This window comes from Podarcis tiliguerta, assembly GCF_965153285.1.
Source record: "Podarcis tiliguerta genome assembly, chromosome: Z".
NCBI lineage: Eukaryota > Metazoa > Chordata > Lepidosauria > Squamata > Lacertidae > Podarcis > Podarcis tiliguerta.
The window spans coordinates 40,828,657-40,850,877 of NC_139553.1; the positions used below are offsets into that span (position 1 = coordinate 40,828,657).

The window sequence follows — 22,221 nt, forward strand, 5'->3', positions numbered from 1 at the left end:
TGCTTATATACTGTAAGTGAAACAGAATATCATCCGTCCAAGCAGGCATGCCATTGCAAAACAATAATCAGTCTCTGTAGGGTAAACCTCAAACCAACTCCCTAAAAAGTAAAAGGTAACTATTTCAGAGCTAACCCAAGTGGTGTTTCTGCACTGGCTTCCATTTCATCATTTTTTAAAAGTGGGAAGTGTCTCAGAAGTAACCACCACAGAATAAGAAGAAAGAGAAAGGAAATAGCTATTGTGTGAGAGGGTGAGAAAGTGGGGGAGGGGCAGTCATGCACATTTAGTAAATGGAATATCTTGACCCTTTCAAGATGGATTAAGGTAGAGGTATGGAATCTTTATCCTATAAAGTTTCCAAGGACCCGCAAGAAAAGTCAATCAGTCTGTAGCTGATTGTGGGCAGAGGCAGATCCAGTGATGAGCAGCAAGCCAAGTCGGCAATCCAGCAATCCATGCAGAGGATTGAAGCTTTCCAACATCTGGAGGGCAGAATGTTGACTACCTATGGATAGCTATCAATGGCTATTAGCCAGGAAATGTAACTGGAACCTCAGTGTATACCTCTGAACTGTTAGGGAAGAACTGTAGGAGAGGTAGGAGAAACTTTAACCCTCCGGATGCTGTTGGACTACAACTCCCATCTGCCCTAGGCAGCATGGCCAATGGTCAGGAATGATGGGATTCAAAGTTCAATAACGTCTGGAGGACCACAGGGTCCTCACCCCTGCATAGGGTCTGCAACAAAACACAGGAAACAGAAATACAGTGTGGTGCCCCGCAAGACGAATGCCTCACAAGACGGAAAACCCGCTTCGCAAAACGAATTTCCTATGGGTTTGCTTCGCAAGACAAAAATGTCTTGCGAGTTCCTGCGATTTTTTTTCGCTCCCCACCCCCTTTTTCTAAGGCACTAAGCTGCTAATAGCCTTTTAGCAGCTAATCCGCTAATCCCTTAAGCCTTTAATAGCCGCTAAACCGCTAATAGCGCTAATCCGCTAATCCGCTAATAGGTTGCTTCGCAAGACGAAAAAAACGCTAGACGAAGAGACTCGCGGAACGGATTCTTTTCGTCTTGCCAGGCACCACTGTAAGCCTAATTATTGAGTAAAGTCATCTGAGATAATATGTGTGCTTTTTACAACAACTCTAAGCATGCTTGCTCAAAAATACTTCTGCTGAGCTCCATTGGCAGGTTTCCCCTTTAATATATGTTTTTTTAAAAAATATTCTGCTTAGTAATGTGCTTCTTGCAAAGTTATCCTGCTTCAAGGAAGACAGAATTCAAATTAAACTGAAATGTCATTTAGATGGTCATGGGCAAATCCAAACAGGCCTAAAACCCATAGAAACATAGAATTGTAGAGTTGGAAGGGATGCAAAGGGTCATCTAGTCTAATGTCCTGCAATGCAGGAATCTCAACTAACATCTAAAATAAGAGAAAGAGATGGGAAAATATGTCAATTTCCATTTCTCCCCATTTCTCATTTTCTAATTGTAAGTTGAGTTCTCCACATTTCCACATCAGTTTGCAATCCTTTTTCTTAGGTCAACATGAAAATTAACCAGCATTTATGTGTATATTTCTCCTAATAGGTACATTTTGGTATGCAATCTTGCCTAATATGTGCATGTTTATAAAGCAATTTCCCTAATATTATGCGCTTGTTGGCATTATTTTTACTTACGTACATATGAATTTCTATGCATGCTTAGAATTTTTGTGCACATTACTTGGCTGGAGACCTGCATTGCAAAATTCAGTGAAGTGCAAATGTCAAAGGATGGCTGTGTGTATTATTTTGGAAAGCACAAATCAAGTAGATCCACCTTTAAACGTGACCTGCATCCAACTTCCCACCCATCCCTAATAGTAATAGGTAATGCTGCAAACAACCTCAGACTGATATTTGCTGTACTGGAGGGGAAGTCCTGTAGAGTCACCAGACATGCATTTCAATCATTAACTTGCTGAGGAGCAGCTCTTCCTGCCTTGTCTGGCCGTTCAGGAACTGGTGAGAGAGGAAGTTGCTCATTTATCATCTCCTTTTGGATATCCTGTGTATCCTTACATCCAGGATCTAGCAGAAGAAAAATATGTTTGTTTTTTAAACAGCTTGCTCAACAATTATTACTGAATCAGTGATTGTGCTATTTCCTCACTCCAAGATATGTTCTAAGATGCAGGAAATTCTAGAATCACATGTGGTTTTGAAGTTCAGGTGGTGTACACCCTTTCAAAGCACATTTGAAACACATTCTTTTCCTCAAAGAATTTTGGACACTGTAGTTTACACTGCAGAGTCACAATCCCTAGCAACCTTTACCAAACTTTGTTGTTTAGTCGTTTAGTCATGTCCGACTCTTTGTGACTCCATGGACCAGAGCACACCAGGCACTTCTGTCTTCCACTGCCACCCGCAGTTTGGTCAAACTCATGCTGGTAGCTTCAAGAACAATGTCCAACCATCTCGTCCTCTGTCATCCCCTTCTCCTTGTGCCCTCCATCTTTCCCAACATCAGGGTCTTTTCCAGGGAGTCTTCTCTTCTCATGAGGTGCCCAAAGTATTGGAGCCTCAGCTTCAGGATCTGTCCTTCCAGTGAGCACTCAGGGCTGATTTCCTTCAGAATGGAGAGGTTTGATCTTCTTGCAGTCCATGGGGCTCTCAAGAGTCTCCTCCAGCACCAGAATTCAAAAGCATCAATTCTTCGGCAATCAGCCTTCTTTATGGTCCAGCTCTCACTTCCATACATCACTACTGGGAAAACCATAGCTTTAACTATACGGACCTTTGTTGGCAAGGTGATGTCTCTGCTTTTTAAGATGCTGTCTAGGTTTGTCATTGCTTTTCTCCCAAGAAGCAGGCGTCTTTTAATTTCGTGACTGCTGTCACCATCTGCAGTGATCATGGAGCCCAAGAAAGTAAAATCTCTCACTGCCTCCATTTCTTCCCCTTCTATTTGCCAGGAGGTGATGCGACCAGTGGCCATGATCTTAGTTTTTTACCAAACTACAGTTCCCAAATTTCTTTGAAGGAAAGAAAGTGCTTTGAATGTGCTTTAGAGGAATAGGCCATACACATTTTTGTACCTGTGTACAGTCTTTACCTGTGTACTTTCTGCTTGAATTCTCTGTGAACCGAATATATTAAAGGCCACTGCACCTGTTCCATTTTTAGATGTACACCCAAGAACTGGCAAGAAAAGCATAAACACAACATATTGTTGCTATTATATCTCATAGAGCTGTGGCTGACAGCACATGGTTCCCTGTGTGCTCTTGAATTGCTTTTTGTGCACGTAAGAACATACCTTGTGGTATATGGTGTGTAAAGGGTTAAAAGGAGACTGACTGCAAACATTGGTTTTCCTGTTGCCCAGTGGGTGGGATTTATGTTGTATGCACATGTGTTTTTCAGCCCTCTGCCAGTTCAGTTCTGAGCAAGCAGGCCTTAGTGCTAGTCCTGTTTAATTGCCTGTCTAATGAAGCAACTGTTCCACGGGTCTCCTGGAGTCTGCAAAAGTGCATGGTTTAAGGAAGGTGTGCAACTGTGTGAGTGGATGCACAAAAGGGACACACTTAAGAATATTACATACTTAACATCCAGCTCTTAAGCCAGGGATGTGGAACCAGTGGCCTCCCAGATGCCTCGGTCCTGTATACCTGAAGGAGCATCTCCACCCCCATCGTCCAGCCCAGACACTGAGGTACAGCGCCGAGGGCCTTCTGGCGGTTCCCTTACTGCGAGAAGCAAAGTTACAGGGAACCAGGAAGAGGGCCTTCTCGGTAGTGGCGCCTGCCCTGTGGAATGCCCTCCCTTCAGATGTGAAGGAAATAAGCAGCTATCCTATCTTTAAAAGACATCTGAAGGCAGCCCTGTTTAGGGAAGTTTTTAATATTTAATGCTGTACTGTTTTTAACATTTGATTGGGAGCCACCCAGAGTGGCTGGGGAAACTCAGCCAGATGGGCGGGGTATAAATAATAAATTATTATTATGTTGTTGTTGTTGTTGTTGTTGTTGTTGGATTCCAACTTCTGTCAGACCCAGCCAGCATGACCAATGCTCAGGGATGAAGGGAGTTATAGAGCCACAGATTCCCCATCTCTTAAACACTGGTTTTAAAAGCCTGAAGGGTTTCCAACCCCCTATTCTTGGGGTTTTACACTAAGCATTTTGGAGCTTCAAGGTGCACATGCCTGCAGATCTACACAGGACTGGCACCCTTATTGCAAATCCAGCCACTCTAAAACTGCTGTGAGATCATGAGAATTATTATGGGTGCTTCTGACATTCATGGTGGGTTCTTCATCCTGTTTCAGGCAGGAGATAATTAATCAGGCAGCTCTTTTAAGTCTGTAGACACAGAAATATTTGGTTACATGCCAGCTGGCGTGACACACTCTGTGCCTGTGTGACCAACATGTGAGAATGTGTCTGCAGGAACTACATATGGAGATGACAATCCACCCAACAGAAGAGGACTTTAATGTAACTAGCACCACAATACTTCCTTTTAGATTGCCTAATGCAGGGTGTTTCTAGCAGCTGATTGAACTTGTGTGTGAATTACAGAACTATGGGTGGCAGCTTCTCAGTGAAGAATTTTCTGGGCTGACTCCACCCACCCAAGCTGACCATTGGATCCTTATACCCCAGAAGGGAGGAAATAGTCTTCCTTTCCTAGTGAAGCTTTGTCTGAGCAGCAAGGTATATTAGAGCTGTGCTGGGGTTTGCCTCTTTCTTCTGGTTTGTCCATTCATCCATCCATTCAGTCTTAAGCAGGGCTGGTTTGTTCTCACTAGGTATAGGAAGGTGGAAGGCAGAGAGTCCACAGTAGGTGGAGCCTGGAGCCAATGGCAGGCAGAGCCAGCAGCAGAGAGAGCAACACCCTTACTGGTTTTAAGAAAAAAGACAGGCAGGTGGAGATTGGCTGAGGACAGACTGGGCAATGGGGCAGTTGCACTAATGGACCAGGCTGCACATGTATTAGGGCTTGACTTGTTCTGGCCTGTAGCCCATGTTCCAACCCACCTGGATGTGTTAAGAATGGGTGTGGATTGGGGCTGAAGTTCCAATGCCTCACTGGGTAAACCAAAGAGAATCTGTAGTGGGGTGATTCTGCCTAGCCACTTTTTTAATTACACTATTTTAAATTGTGTTTTATTAAAATAAATTAAACACCTTTTCCAAATTAAAAATGAAACTCCCTGTCCATAGATATTAGGCATTTGTGTTCATTGCAGTTTGTGATGCCCAGTGACAAGGTTTTTTAAGGCAAACCCGCCCAAACATGTAACCCTTTCTGTACATTTTTTTTAATCTATTGATTTTATTTACATTTTGATCACTTTCTTGATTACAGTTTTTGAACCTGCTTTTATTGCTATTTTAATCAACATTCTACACTGTTTTATGTAATCTGATTAGAGATTTAAAAAAAAAAAAATAGGTGGTATCTAAAGCTTGTTAAATTAATAAATGCAATAATAACCTGTTGGTATATTACGGTAATATTATGAGTGACTTTTGTACTCTTTTTCCAGGCATATTTTGGGATGGAAGACTCCCATAAATCCTTAAGGCTTTTCTCATGCTCCGTGGTGTGTCTGCATGGATGAAGAGAGGCTATCCATGACTATCAGCCATGATGGCTGTACTTTGTCTCCCTAGCCAGATGCAGAAATGCTTCCGAATACCACTTGCTGGAAACCACAGGAAGGAAAAGTGCTCATGTGCTCAGGTCCTGATTTGGGGCTCCTCATAGGCATCTGTTTGGCCACTGTAGGAGCACATGAACTACGTGGACCATTTGCCTGATCCAACAGGCTCTTTTTTATGTTCCTACTGCAGGGTGGTAAGGGGCAAATATATTCCTGCCTTAATAGTGGCAACAACATTCCTGTTGGAGATGTAAAGATAAAGAAGGTACATTTTACCATATGTGGTGGGAGTGCAAGAAAGTGAAAAGTTATTGGGAAATAATATATAATGAATTGAAAAAAATGTTCAAATATACCTTTGTTAAGAAACCAGAAGCACTCTTACTTGGTATTGTAGGGAATGAGATAAACAAGAAAGATAGGAAATTATTCTTATATGCAGTGACAGCAGCGAGAATATTGATAGCTCAGAAATGGAAGCAAGAAGAGTTACCTACACTGGAAGAATGGAGAATGAAGATGATGGACTTTGCAGAACTTGATAGACTGACAGGAAGAATTCGATATCGACAAGACCAGAGATTTACTGAAGAATGGGAAAAGTTTTCAGAATACATGCATAATTTGAGTGAAAAACAACTAACGCTTGTAACTATTAATGAAGCTTTGTAAAAAAGAAAGGTTAGAATTTGAGTGAAACAAGAATTAATTTATAAAAAATTAGGTGAGATCTTAGAAATGTGTAAGAAAGTAAGAAGGGAAGGAGTACCAGCCAAGTTGAGGGAAGTCAAAAAAAAGAGAACGGATGTAAAAAATTGTACGAATTGTATTAATTTGTTTTATCTGTAAATGGAATAAAAATTATATTTAAAAAAAAATAGTGGCAACAACATTCCACATCAGTTGGATTTTTTTAACCAGCCCCTTCCCCCAAAGGTCATCATGAAAATTTGCCAGCATTTTATTGCAAATTTGTCCCAGTATACACATTTTGTACACAGCTTTGTTCAATATACCCATTTTTGGAAAGCAATGTTCTCTAACACAAGGCGTGTTTACCCTAGTGTCATCATCATTATCATCAGTTATCTGTCCTTCACCCTAAGGTCTTAGGGCAGGTTACAACATTAAAAACAACAGCAACAAAATTTGCAACTAAGTACAATTTAAAACCGCATTTTTGTGCACATTAATTGGCTGGTTAACTTCATTGCTACATTCAAAGAAGTGTAGATTTAAAAAGGACGGCTATGTCTGCTCTTCACATTGTTTTGGAAACTCTGAATTGGGTAGCTATCCCTTTAAGTACGAACTGAACTGGATTTCTCTTCCTTCTCTACCACCAACCACCCTGCCAATCCTTGGGCAAAATCACATTTCCTCTGCTGAACGAAGCAAAGTTCCTCTTCTCACTTCCCTTTTCCATGCAAGCATCCTTTAGCTTTAATGTAGGGCTTATTGAATCCCCCCCCCCTTTTTTTTTTTACCAGCCGTCATGCAATGGGGGTTGGCAAATCTATTTCCAGCATTCTGCATTTCTGTAAAAATGATTCATCATGGGTTTTGCCTACTTGTTTTTGACTGCCCCTGCTCTTAACCTTTAACAGAGGCTGGAGAAACAGAAATTCAGTGTGGGCCAAGTTCTGGCTATTACTTTAACAACATTTGGGGTAGGAGGGGCATCTTTGCATGCTAAATTTTTGCATTGGCTGAGCCCTGTCCAACACAGGCAAGCAAGAGGTACTGCAGCAGTTCAAGGGCACAGCTGCAGCGTTGCAAAAGGTATTCATGGAGGGTGTAGAATAGGGACAGTGGGAGGTTGCCTGGGGAGTTTCCTGAAGTCCTGGAGGGGTTCATTCAGTCCCCAGGCTTGGGGTTCACTGTCCCTTTACCAAAACTGCTTGCATGGTAAACCCCCACAAATAGAGTTCATATCTGGAAGGCAAAGAGAACATGTATCAAAAATTGGCCTCACCATAGGAACCTAGGAAGCTACCAGGACAGATGATTTTCCCATATACCCCAGTATTATTTTATTTTTATTCTGGCTGAATCATAGAATCATAGAATCATAGAATCATAGAGTTGGAAGAGACCACAAGGGTCATCGAGTCCAACCCCCTGCCAAGCAGGAAACACCATCAGAGCACTCCTGACATATGGTTGTCAAGCCTCTGCTTAAAGACCTCCAAAGAAGGAGACTCCACCACACTCCTTGGCAGCAAATTCCACTGTCGAACAGCTCTTACTGTCAGGAAGTTCTTCCTAATGTTTAGGTGGAATCTTCTTTCTTGTAGTTTGTATCCATTGCTCCGTGTCCGCTTCTCTGGAGCAGCAGAAAACAACCTTTCTCCCTCCTCTATGTGACATCCTTTTATATATTTGAACATGGCTATCATATCACCCCTTAACCTCCTCTTCTCCAGGCTAAACATGCCCAGCTCCCTTAGCCGATCCTCATAAGGCATTGTTTCCAGGCCTTTGACCATTTTGGTTGCCCTCCTCTGTACACGTTCCAGTTTGTCAGTGTCCTTCTTGAACTGTGGTGCCCAGAACTGGACACAGTACTCCAGGTGAGGTCTGACCAGAGCAGAATACAGTGGCACTATAACTTCCCTTGATCTAGATGCTATACTCCTATTGATGCAGCCCAGAATTGCATTGGCTTTTTTAGCTGCCGCGTCACACTGTTGGCTCATGTTAAGTTTGTGGTCAACCAAGACTCCTAGATCCTTTTCACATGTACTGCTCTCAAGCCAGGTGTCACCCATCTTGTATTTGTGCCTCTCATTTTTTTTGCCCAAGTGCAATACTTTACATTTCTCCCTGTTAAAATTCATCTTGTTTGTTTTGGCCCAGTTCTCTAATCTGTCAAGGTCGTTTTGAAGTGTGATCCTGTCTTCTGGGGTGTTAGCCACCCCTCCCAGTTTGGTGTCATCTGCAAATTTGATCAGGATGCCCTTGAGTCCATCATCCAAGTCGTTGATAAAGATGTTGAATAAGACCGGGCCCAAGACAGAACCCTGTGGCACCCCACTAGTCACTCTTCTCCAGGATGAAGAGGAACCATTGATGAGCACCCTTTGGGTCCGGTCAGTCAGCCAGTTACAAATCCACTGAGTGGTAGCATAGTCAAGACCGCATTTTACCAGCTTCTTTACAAGAATATCATGGGGCACCTTGTCAAATGCCTTGCTGAAATCAAGGTAGACTACATCCACTGCGTTCCCTTCATCTACCAGGCTTGTAATTCTGTCAAAAAATGAGATCAGGTTTGTCTGACATGACTTATTTTTCAGAAATCCATGCTGACTATTGGTGATCACAGCATTCCTTTCTAGGTGCTCACAGATTGTTTGCTTAATGATCTGCTCCAGAATCTTCCCTGGTATTGATGTTAGACTGACTGGGCGGTAATTATTTGGGTCCTCTCTTTTCCCCTTTTTGAAAATAGGGACAACATTTGCCCTCCTCCAGTCTGCCGGGACTTCGCCTGTTCTCCAGGAATTCTCAAAGATGACTGCCAGTGGTTCTGAGATCACATCTGCCAGTTCTTTTAATACTCTTGGATGCAGTTCATCTGGCCCTGGAGACTTGAATACATCTAAACTAGCCAAGTATTCTTGTACTATCTCCTTAGTTATTCTGGGCTGTGTTTTCTCTGCTGAATCATTTCCTCCAAATTCTTCAGGTCGGGCATTGTTTTCTTTATCGGAGAAGACTGAGGCAAAGAAGGCATTGAGGAGTTCAGCCCTTTCTGTGTCCCCTGTTTGCATTTCACCATCTTCTCCTCTGAGTGACCCCACTGTTTCTTTGTTCTTCCTTTTGCTACGAACATACCCATAGAAGCCTTTTTTGTTGCTTTTAACCTCTCTAGCAAGCCTGAGTTCATTCTGTGCTTTAGCTTTTCTGACTTTGTGTCTACACGTGCTGGCTATTTGTTTGAATTCCTCTTTGGTGGTTTCCCCCCTTTTCCATTTTTTGTACACATCCTTTTTTAATCTTAACTCAGTTAAAAGTTCTTTAGATAGCCACCCTGGCTTCTTTAGGCACCTTCCATGTTTCCGTCTCATTGGTATTGCCTGAAGTTGTGCTTTTACTATCTCCCTCTTAACAAACTCCCAGCCATCATGAACTCCCTTTCCTTTTAGCATTACTGTCCATGGGATCTCACCCAGCACTTCCCTAAGTTTTATGAAGTCGGCTTTCTTAAAGTCAAGAAATTGAGTCCTAGTATGCTTGGCTGCTCCTTTCCGTTGTATAGTAAACTTCAGAAGAGCATGATCACTTGCGCCTAATGATCCTTCCACTTCTACCCCATTAACCAGGTCATCGACATTGGTTAGGACCAGATCTAAAATGGCTGTTCCTCTTGTTGCTTCTCCCACTTTCTGGACAATGAAGTTGTCAGCAAGGCCAGTGAGGAATCTGTTTGACCTTATGCTCTTGGCTGAGTTTGACATCCAACAAATATCCGGGTAATTGAAGTCCCCCATTACTACTATCTCCCTTCCTTTTGCATGCTTGGCCATCTGTTCCAGGAAGGCATCATCTATGTCCTCCGTTTGGCTTGGGGATCTATAGTAAACTCCCACAATGAGGTCACTATTATTCTTCTCTCCCTTAATTTTGACCCAAATGCTCTCACTTTGGCTTTGAGGTTCTAAATCTTGGATCTCTTCACAGGTATACACATCCCTGACATATAACGCCACTCCTCCTCCTTTCTTGTCTGGTCTGTTTCTCTGAAATAGATTGTATCCCTCCATTTTTACATTCCAATCGTGGGACTTATCCCACCAGGTTTCAGTGATGCCTATTATGTCATATTTAGTTTGCTGTACCAAGAGCTCAAGCTCATCTTGTTTATTTCCCATGCTGGAAGCAGTTCTCCAGGGTCTCAGGTAGAAGACAACCATTCCCATGACGTGCTTTACTACAGTGACTTTCCCATGTATACATTATTGTTGTTTATTACAGTTCTGGCTGCAATCCTGCGCACACTTACTTGGCAGGAAGTCTCTTTGGCCTCAGTGGTATTTACTTTTATGGGCCCCTGCACACTGGGTTTTTTCCTGTTTCTTTTTGTTTGTAGCAGGAGTATATACTGTAACATGTCTTTGACACAGTAGTAGTGCATTCGTCATGGATTTATACTAGACCATCCACACATCAGTTGACATTATTAGTTGTTACATTGATGCTTCCCCAATGTTGTTGCATTATTGCCGTCTATGGGGAGGGGAGTCTTGCACTATAGGGCAACAAAAGCAAGACACGAACTTAAGCTGAACATTAGCGGTATGGCAAATCACCGGATTTCAGCAAAATGTTAGGGGACATGCCCCGACTTGGAATGAACCAGTATCCTAGACCCAAAGGTTTCACAGGCACAAACGGTAATGAATGCAGAATCCCATATAACCACCCTGATACACATCATGAATGCAAATAATCACGGTGTCAGGAAGAGCCCTGAGTAAAACTTGATTGCATGTTCCCATAGAATCATAGAATCATAGAGTTGGAAGAGACCACAAGGGTCATCGAGTCCAACCCCCTGCCAAGCAGGAAACACCATCAGAGCACTCCTGACATATGGTTGTCAAGCCTCTGCTTAAAGACCTCCAAAAAAGGAGACTCCACCACACTCCTTGGCAGCAAATTCCACTGTCAAACAGCTCTTACTGTCAGGAAGTTCTTCCTAATGTTTAGGTGGAATCTTCTTTCTGGAAGAAAATCTGAACCAAGATCAAGGGTACCAACTTCAATAAAATATTTTTTGGGGAGAGCGGCAGGTAAGCCCCACCTGGCATAATCAATCAAAAGTCACAGCACATGCACACCATTTGAATGGCAATGCCCATCAACTTGGGGGGGGGGACTCCCTCAAATATTTTATTGGAGAGGCCAAAGGGACCTCAATTTTCCTGGAAGGTGCCCTGGCAATCCTCAAACGGAAGCACCAAGGTGCGTTCTTCTGAGGATTGCCATGAAATGGGGGGGGGGGCCTCTGGCAGCTCCTTGCTTCCTCTCTGTATCTTTCCTTTAAAAAAACCACAACCAGACATCATCATTATTATTATTATTATTATTATTATTATTATTATTATCTCAGTGAAGACCTTACTTGGAAAATCAATACAACCCAGGTGGTTAAGAAAGCCCAACAGAGACTCCATCTCCTCAGAGTATTGCGGAAGAACGATGTCAATCAACTTTTGATGATCTCCTTGTATCGGTCAACAAGAGAAAGTGTCCTTTCATACTGCATCACGATGTGGTACGCAGGTTTGACATCATCTGATAGGAAGTGCCTACATAGGGTGGTGAATACAGCACAAGATATTATGGGCTGTCCCGTGAATCTGCTGGATGAAATAGAGGAAGAACGTTGCCTCAGGAGAGTGAGGAAAATTCTCAGGGATGATTCACACCCTGGCCGGCACTTTCTTGATCTCCTGCCCTCAGGCAGAAGATATAGAAGCATGATTAGTCGCACCAACAGGGTAAAGAACAGCTTCTATCCGTGGGCTGTCAGGCTGCTGAATGAAAAGATAACAACTGGGCAACTGACTTTTGGGTTTGGTGTGTGTGTGTGTCAGTAAATGAGGGGAATTAAGACTAAGAGAGCTGAGTGTGGGGTGCTGGTGTAATCTCACTGTATACAAGTTGTACAAGTGACAAATAAGTATTTCCATTTCAATTATTATACATACAGTAAAAAAATGAACATTAACAACAACAACCAGAACAGAAACATATCAAAGCAGAGCTTTCCAAACTATGTGTCATGACACATTAGCTGCAGTGTGTAGGTCTGTCACGAGAACTCTCTCTGTGCTCCTCCCGGGGTGGAAAGGGGCTAGTTTAATCTCTGGTTTGCTAGTAAAACTGAATTACGGTGTCGCAAAATGATGCATGTCTAAAAAGTACGGTATGTCACAAACATGGAAGGATCTGCAGTAAAGCATAACACAGCAGGAGAGAGAAACCAAAATTAGCATTCAAAGACCTGACCGTAGAGAAACAAGGGAGCCGCTACAGACAAGGCCCTTCTTTGTGTAGCCACCCTCCAGCACCTTGTTTGGAAAGAAATTGAGCTTAAAGAAGAACCTCTGAAGATGGCCTGAAGGTCCAGCCACATCTAATGAGACATTTGCAGAGGAATTATCTTCTACTGAATTCCAGTAAGGAAGAGGCGGGGAATCTTTTTTCAGTCCTAGGGCTGCAGTCTTCATGGCTAACTTTCCATGTGTCACCTGCCAAAGGTTGATGGGCCAGAAGCAAAAGTATGTGGGCAGAGTGTGACCCTCTTTGAAGTCCCACCTCTTGGTAGCTCAGGTGGTGGTAGTGGCCTAGGTGGCCACTTGGTGGCTCTGAAATTGTAAAATTCCCTCCCCACAGCAGTGCACCTGACTTCTTCACTATACAGCTTTTGTATAGTGAAGACAAACCTCTTTTATCCTGCCCTTTGAGACCTGAGAAGTATGTTTTCAGTACCCACTCTTATTACTGTGATTATAATCTGCTTCATCTATAATTTTAAACTGTAAATTGTTGTAACTCATCCTGGGACCCGCTGGGGAAAGATGAGGAAATAATAATAATAATATTAATAATAATAATAATAATAATTCCAATGACCTCCCTGTTTTAGGATTACAGCTTCAATTCTCAATTTGCTTCTCTTTTTAGCATCTTCTTTTAATATTTATAACTTTTCTTGCTATTGTTTTGAACATGGGGACTTCTTATCATTTCTCTCCTTCTCTTCTAAATAAGTGTGGAGTTGTTGTTGTTTTTCTCTTCTTTTTTTTAAAGTGGGTTTCTTCTTTTGCTGGTTCATCTGTGGTGCTGCTTGCTAGAGCAAAGATGGGGTGGGGGGCTATGAAAACCCACCCTGACCAGGGCTGCTGCTTTTTTTAAAAAAAATATTTTTATTAAAGTTTTCTTGGTTTACAAAGGTATGCGCAATGTCTCTTTTTTCAAGTTACATTTTCAATAGGTCAGTTTCATTTGTTGAGACATTAGGGTTACATTAGGAAGAAAAAGGCGGGGAGGTGGAGGGGGCCATGGTGGGTGAGGGTGGGGTTGGGAGGCGATATTTCTATTTTGGTTAATGTATGTGTGGGTTTTTGTGTCAGTGTCGTTTGTGCAGGTTTTTTTGAGCACGCTGTGTGTGTGTGTGTGTTTGTCTTTGTGTGTGTGTGTTTGTGTGTGTGTGTGCGCGCGCGCGCGGGATTTCTTTGAAGTCCAGAGAAGCCTCTTGGAATCTCTTTTAAGGAAATTGCTTCATGATTTATTGCAGCATTCTGTCCCACAGCTGTTTGGATCCGCAGCCACAACCATGTGTGTTAATAGAGAGCTGACACACACTTCATGACTCAGGCTCAAGCCTCTCGCTAAAATCACAACATGTAAGAAAAACTGTGGCTTTCAGGGGATCTGATGTGCTGAGTCAGTTCATACAGACTGAACCCGAAGGCACCGCGCAGGCATGCCTCAACAAGTAGGTGTCTCCTTCAGGCCATCCAAACCCATGGTGGTTGCTATCTTAGGAGAGGCAGCCTCAGTCACAGAGCAGAGAATGCCTCTTCTCAGCACTGTAAGAGACATGCTGAGGCTGCATGCCCACCATAATATGTAAAGCACATTCCCTCCCACCCACAAGGAATAATGGGAATGGTAGTTTCTTAAGGGTGCTGGGAATTGTAGCTCAATGAGACAAACTATTTCCCAGGATTCTCTGGGGGGGGTGTCATGTGCTTTCAATGCATGGTGTGTATGCAGCCCCTACTGATGGCCACTAATTTAGATGGCTTTAAAAGAGGATGAAACAAATGCGTGGAAGCTAAGTGCACCCAATATCATAGAATCTTAGGAAAGTAGAGTTGGAAGGGTCCCTGGGGGTCATCTAATCCAACCCCCTGAATATGCAGGATTATGCAGTTGGCCCATATGGGGATTGAACCTGCAACCTTGGAATTATTAGCACCATACTCTAACCAGCTGAGCTATCCAGGTCCCTGGAGTGGTGAGTGAGTGCTGAGTGAAATGCACTCTGTGCTTGCTCAGGGGGCAATTTTGTGGGTTCTCGTTCCGTAAGTTCCAAGGCTAAGCCCCTGTAGTGGAAACATCTGAGGAACCCTACTTTAAAAAGCACTGTAGATGTTTGTAGATGTTTGAAAAGGGGGGGGGGGGGTGAAGCTTTGGTGCTTGTGTCAGCTTTGCCTGTTGTATACATTTGAGTGCTATGTAGAAACAGGCCAAGCAGAAGCTCCACTAGTTACAGTCTTCTTTGCAGGCTTTAGTGGTTAGCATGCTGAAATTATGGCAGGGCGAGCTGAGTCACTGGGTGGCTGTGAGCCTGCAGCTTCTTCTTACCCTGCCTCACAAAGTGCTTGTGAAGACAGAAGGTAAGAACAGCCTTGCTATCTTTAGAATAAACTTGGGCAATAAAATTGCAATTAACAGCAACAACAATTAATCTAACAATTAGTCAACCAGGGAGGACACTTTATACATTTAGTCCACTGCAAATCTCCTGCTAGACCAAATCTGCCAGTCCTTAAGGCATGGGTTTGGCACCTGGGGCATGCATATCCCAACTTTTCCCCAAATGAGCTCAATGTGGTGTACATGGTTTGTCCTCTCCTCACTGAATCCTGGCAGCAATCTTGTGAGGCTGAATGGCAGTGGGTGATCTAAAGTCACTCCCAATAGGCTTTATGGCAGAGTGGGGATTTAGAACTCTGTTTCTCCCAGGTTCTAGCCTGGCACTTCAATACCTGGCTAGGGTGTGTTTAGTTTTTTCAATTTTCACATTCCAAAGATGAGGGGTGCTAAAAAGTTGTGACATGACTTGGGAAAGTTATTTTGGTTAAATTAATAGAATTAATTTTGCTTAGTTAAAAAAAAAAAGTGTGCGATGTTGCATAGAAATCATTAAAAACGATTGCCAAGGACTTGCAGCTATATTATATATTATTATTATTATTATTATTTATCATTACCTGACATTTTCAGAAGGTAAAATTAAAGTTTTTTTGGTTTTCCAAAACCCAATGTGCTTCTTCCATCAAACACAGACCTAACAAGCTAAATGTTGTCCAATCACAAAAATAATAGCAGATTTGAATTGCTCACATCTAAATTTGCAAATTTGCAAAAATTAAGTTTCTCCCGCTAAAATTACGGCCCTTGATACATGGCTCATCCTTCACCCTTGCTCTTCTTTGCTTTAGGGCTCAACAACATCTGGATTAGGGCTCCGCCACTATCTGGTTCTGGGTGTCAGTGGGTATGGGAAAACGCACTCTTTCTGTCCCCTTTGGGCAGTAGCAGAAGGAGCCAGAATACCCGACCTGTTTCCTGCAGCACGGACACCCCTTGTGCTCCCTCTTCCCGCCAGATCCAGCTGTTGCATCAATCTCCCCACTATCACCCGCCTTCAACTCTCCAGCTCAGTCCGGCTGAGCCCATCCTCCGTGGCACGTCACTTCCTTGCAAACTTTCCCGAGAATATGCCCGTGCAAAAGTTGTTTGTCTTCAAAGGCTGGAGGCTGTGGGGCTGTTTCCTCGCCCTCTGACTGCGGGGGGCGGGGGAAGAGAAGGACCTTTCTCTCTCTCACCCCCCTTTCCTTTCCATTCTCGCTTTCCCCCCTCGGATTTGCATGCCAGGTTTCCTGTGTTTGTCACCAAGAGACGAACGGCTAGTATGGACAGGCTGCCTGGCAAGGGCTGAGCCACCGGGACCGTTAGACTGGCAAGGGGAGGAGGAGAAAAATTAGAAGAAGAAGAAGAAGAAGAAGAAGAAGAAGAAGAAGAAGAAGAAGAAGAAGAAGAAGAAGAAGAGATTGCAAGCCGATCAAGTCCTCAGCAAGCATCCCGTGCCCGGGGACTTTCTCTACAACCCTCTCTTTTTCTTAGCAACTGCAGCTGCGTCCCCAACGGCTCTCCGTGCCCCAGGAGCGCTTGGCAAGCGCAGCGCAGAGACCCGCCGCTACCGCATCGTTCAGAAGTCATGGCCAGCGACTACACGGCGAGGAGCCTGGACAGCATCGACCTGTCTGCGCTCAGGGTAAGTGCCTATGTCCTGGCTGGGAAGGGAGAGACGAGCTGGAGCGTGGAAGCCATGGGGAGAGACATGGCACAGCTCGGCGGCAGACCTTGCATGCGGAAAGTCCTGGGTGCCTACCCCGCATGGCATCTCTAGGTAGGGGCTTGGAGGGACCACTTGCCTGAAACCCTTAAAAGCCCGCTGCCTGTCAGTGCGGACACTAATGAACTGGATGGAGCCAACGGTCTGAGATTTCTGTGTTCTTAGAGGGCTTACAGCTGGCTCCTTCATAAGCCTCCAGAGGGGGCTGGCGGCAGCAAAAAGATGTCACTTCCCAGATGTCACTTTTGCTCTTCAGGGAGAAGTTGTCTTGCAGGGACCTCTTGGTGCAATCTGGCAGCTCAGCTCTTACAAAGCATGCTTTGGGTTTCTTTGTTGGTGGCATGGCGTTGGATAGAGGCTAGGTTGGGTGAACTTGTTGGAACAAACAAGTTAACCATGACTTAAGACCTCAGTGAGAACTACATGTAACTAACTTAGTCTCAATCCAGTTTGTTGGTATTATCAGTTCTATTTTTCCCTTGGTCTCTTGGTGCCCACATGAAAGGTGCTAGAACTGAGTTCTTGAGAGTTCCGGCTGAATAAAATAAAAATAATTGGGTATTATTATTATTATTATTATGACTTGAAGAGTTTTGCATGCATTGGACTGGATATTAACAGCACAGGCCTATATATAAGTCTACTCCGAAGTAATACCTGTTGAGTTCAGTGGAGCTGACTCCCTGGTGAATGGTTTCTGGACTGCAACCTGTTGCAAGTTGTTGTTATTTATTCAGCTTATCAGTTGCATTACATTAAATTCTCAAAGCAGTCTACAAAATGAAATAAGTTTTACAGTATACAGGTATATATGTATTAAAGTAATAAAACAATGAAAACAATGCCTCCATAACCTACCCCTCAACATAGACTACTTCAGCAATGAAATTTATATACAAAGGCCTGGGAGAACCAGAATGTCTTTGCCTGCTGCTAGAAAGATTTTGACATTGGTATCACACAAGCCTTCATTGACGGGGTGGGGGGGGACCACTGAGAAGTCCCATTTTCTTGTCAAGATTCTCCTAGCAATTTGTGGAGGGAACCACACAGAAACTGGCACAGAGGGAAAGCACAAAGATGACCTCAGGCTCCAAGTTGTACCTAGTTTATACTGAAATCAGTGGGATTTGAGTTAAGACGTGGTTGAGTTTCTCTCGGTATGAATTCAGCCCCTCATCTCAGCCTTGGAAAGCAAGGATTCTTGCTCAGGGTCCAGTCACTTGCATCTCCAGTTAAAAGGTCCAGGTGGCAGGAGACTGAACCCTGTACTCTGACAACCTGAACCTCCTTACGCCCTGGCAAGCTGCTGCTACTCAGAGTAGACAATACTGAGTTTGGTGGGCTTATGGTGTGACCTGGTTTAAGGAAGCCATCTTCCTGCCACCTTATTGCAAATGAGCTGTGCATGCTCTGAGAGGGGCTGGATGGACCTGTGCGGAGGCATCTGCAGTTAAGCTGACTGCATGTTTTATATGCTTTTTCTTGAAAAACTTCACAACAGCCCTGAAAGGTAGGGCTCTATGTTTGTGATTATTTCTCATGCTGTATCTGGGATTGAGTGGAGAGTAGGGAGAGGAAACTTGGATAAAGCGCCTGCGATAAACTCAGGCAAAACGAGCTATGAGAATTCTTTGCCCTTTCACATGAACATTATCTCAGTAATCTGTACAACAGCCCTGAAATGTAACCTGTGTGGTTATCCCAATAGGCAACTGGAGCAGGTGCAGTGTGTAGACTGGGAAATCCAACACGTTGACTTTCTTGGGTGCAGTTAGAGTGCTGGTACATGCCATTGGGCTCTTGACCGGTTTTGGGAACCCAAACAATTGCCCAACCTTGCTCCCTTCTTGAGCCCATTTTGCAGAAGCAGGGGGCTGAGGCAACATTAGCATGCCATATCCCATCTGATGTACTAATAGCTGGGGTCAGACATGAATCTGGAGCATTCCAGTTCTCATCATGGCTCAGTGCAAATATATTTAATTATATTTTTAATAGCTTTCAGCCATAGGTTCTAGAATTCATATGGCCAAAGCAGCTCATGCAGCTGTTGCTTTTCTAATGCTTTCAAGTACAGTATCTTATAAATTAGTCCAAAACTTTTATCCTCTTGTCACAGATGTTGGTGGGGGTGGGACTGAGGTTGAGAAGTAGTGACTTGCTGGTAATACATAACAGACGCTTCCGATTGTGCACCCAGGACTCCTTCTCCAGCTCTTGGGGTGCTCCAGAGGCCACACCCAATATCCAGGCCATGGCTCTCACTGCCATGCACCATGCCCTCCCCCAGTTGTTTTTGCTCAACTGGAATATGTCCTGGGACGATGCCACTAGTTTGCCAGGTTGGCGGGTGGAGATGTTTGTGTATATATGGAAGCCTTTGGTGTATGCGTGGCTGGAATGCCACCTACTGTACAAAGGCAAGAGGCACAACTGTTGCTCCTCCTACTTTTGCCTCTAGCGCCACTCACTTTTTGCCTAAGCCCCACCACTAGCACTGCTTGCAGGCAAGCCTTTCACCACCTCTTCTCCGAAGCTTTGAACTCTCAAAGTTAAGCAGACTTAAGCCAACACATTTTGGTGTGTATGTCTTTAAAAGCTTTGGGCTGCCTCCAGCTAAGTTCCACACCATGTAGACCCTTCAAAATTATGCTATTATTATTTATTGTTTATTCGATTTACATGCCACCCTTAATCAAAAGATCCCAGGGCAGTGTACAACATTGAAAACATATTTTGTGGACCATAATAAAAATAAAAAAAACAGAATGCAAAGCATAATACTAGATAGCATAATAAGAAAATAATCACTATAGCAGCCTTGCCGCCACTTTTAACAGGCCCTAGATTCTTTCATGGCCAAAGGCCTGGGTAAAGAGGAATGTTTTTTTGCCTGGTGCCTAAAGACATATAAAGCCTCTCTGGGGAGAGCATTCACAGATGGGGAGCCACCACAGAAAAGGTCTGTTCTTGTGTTGCCACCCTCCAGACCTCTTGGGGATGGAGGACATAGAGAAGGGCCTCAGATGACAAGTGCAAAATAGGCTTAAGATAGTTTTGTTAATAATTTCAATAGCTCTGAGAATGAGTAACACAGGATAGGTTCCTGCTCTTCAGTTGTGTGAGGGGGAAATCTCTGGCCCTCCAGATGAGCCTGAACTACAGCTCCCATTAAACACACCAAGCCAGGAGACAGGGGTGACAACCAATCTCCCCCACACCTGCTGTGCTTTTGAAAGATATTCAGGGGTCCTGTTATATTGAATGTGAGCCTTGCCAGTATGTTTGAAGAGCTCATCTGCCCTCCCAACCCCTGATCTTTTGGCAGGAGAATAGCGACTTTGTATTTGTTTTAAAAAAAACACACCAGAAAACAGACTTCAGTTGCTCTGCAGCTCCAGAGCAGTTTCTAGATGGGGTCCACCCAAAGTTTAGTCCTTCCCTTTATTTATTCAACCAATCCCTGGCCAAAAGCACTGAGAAGGGTGGTGGCCAGGGAACCGTTGGGTTTGTAAGAGAGGTTTGCTTTCCCTCCTTATCATCAGCAAACATGAGTTTGGCAGAGTTTTGTTTTGTGTTTTTTTTATATATATAGAAAAAGAAAACCTGGCTGAAGTTCTGCTTAGTCCTGTGATTTGAATGCATATCGAGCCGTTCCCAGGACTGGGATGGGCAAGGGGTTTCCGTCATAAAGGGATTCCAATAAGCATCACCCCTTGGGTGAAAAGAAAAAAAAACTGGTCATAGGAATGCACCCTGCAATGTGGAACCATCATAACTCTTGCTGTGTTTTGTTCATCATGTTAAATAAAAGGATTCCATCACACATCTTGGAGACTTTTCCAGCCAGGAAGAAACATCTGGTACATCTAGTACAAAGTCCATCACTTCAGTTAAACTTTGTTGGAGATGTGTGTGTATGTATGTATGTGTATGTATATACATGTATGTATGTATATACATATGGTGTGTGGTGCTTGCCGATCAGAAGGTCAGCGGTTCGAATCGCCGTGATGGGGTGAGCTCCCATTGCTTGGTCTCAGCTCCTGCCAACCTAGCAGTTTGAAAGCATGTTAAAGTCCAAGTAGATAAATAGGTACCACTCTGGCGGGAAGGTAAATGCACGTCTGTGCGCTGCTCTGGTTCAGCAGAAGCTGCTTAGTCATGCTGGCCACATAACCCAGAAGCTGTCTGCAGACAAACGCCAGCTCCCTCGGCCTGTAGAGCAAGATGAGTGTGCAACCCCAGAGTCATCCACGACTGGACCTAACGGTCAGGGGTACCTCTACCTTATGTATATATTTATAACCTCCAGAGTCCAATTCCTTGATTCCTGGCTGTGTAATTTATCACTCTTGTTAATTTCTTCTAGAGGAGATCACTGGAGGTTTCTGTGAAATAGGATTAATTTTGCAGGTCGTTTTTCCAGCACCTGTCCTTGCAATTTGTATGTTTGCGGCTGATCCTCTTGAAGCTTTTTTTTTTTTGCACAATCTGTTCAAGTTTGATTCCACTGCTGTTTCGCTTTTTGCACAGTATTTTCCACCCATCTCTTCTAGGTGGCTTCAGTCCAGCTAGAGTCTGATGCAAAACTAATGACATCAGTTCTTTAGTCATATGCTTGCTGAGAAGTCCCATTAACCCAATAGGGCTTACTTCTGAAAAGACCCATATAGGTGTGCACGGCATGACTGCAATCTTAAGGATGCTTAACTAGGGCAGGGATAGGGAACCTCGGGTCCCAGGCCTCTTTACCTGGTCCTCAGGACTCTCCCCTTCTCCCCAGGCCATGCACACCCCCAGTTTTGCTTTGCAGCCTCCTTGAATGTGTTTGCAAGGCTGGAAATTTGTCCTGGAACTCTAATTATGTTTCTTTGCTTGCCTTTATGAAGAATTTTCCACTTCATCTGTATCATCCACAGCATCTGGAGGGAAGGAGGCTAGCTTGGGAGGTCACACACACCTCTGTTCTGCAGGACTTTGCCCCTGCTCCCCAGTTAAAATTTCAGCTATGCATGAACATACTTCACCCATGTGCTGGTGAGGGTGTGGGGAGAGGCAGCGATAGGTACTTGTAGACATGCCTGAAGGTGGCCAATTTTGGGGAGCAAGTGTTTAATGAGATAAGTACAATTACACATCAGCATGTCACGAAGACCTCAGAACTTGCATTACTGAATCTGTAATTAAACAAGAATCAGGAATTGGTGGATGAGCTACTAATTGGATTTCTCTTAACTATTGCATGTATGGTTATACCCACATTTTGGAAGGACTTAAAAGGTGTAAACTTAAATGCTTGATGCAACAGAGTATGGCATATTGCCCTCACTGCTAAATTGACTCACAAATTAAGATTGGCAAGTGCATCAAAGTACAAAGATAA

General features: G+C 43.7%; 1 protein-coding gene across 2 annotated transcripts in view; it reads left to right on the forward strand.

The window, feature by feature from the left end:
- Positions 1–16,156: 16,156 nt before the first annotated feature.
- Positions 16,157–22,221, forward strand: part of NRK (Nik related kinase) — a 128,347-nt gene continuing 122,282 nt past the window's right edge. For both annotated transcript variants that reach the window (XR_014506935.1, XM_083422283.1), the window contains exon 1: positions 16,157–16,751. Coding sequence is in view for 1 of the 2 variants with exons in the window: in XM_083422283.1 (XP_083278409.1) it covers positions 16,695–16,751 (57 nt within the window). In the remaining variant the exon portion in view is untranslated. The remainder of the gene's footprint in view (positions 16,752–22,221) is intronic.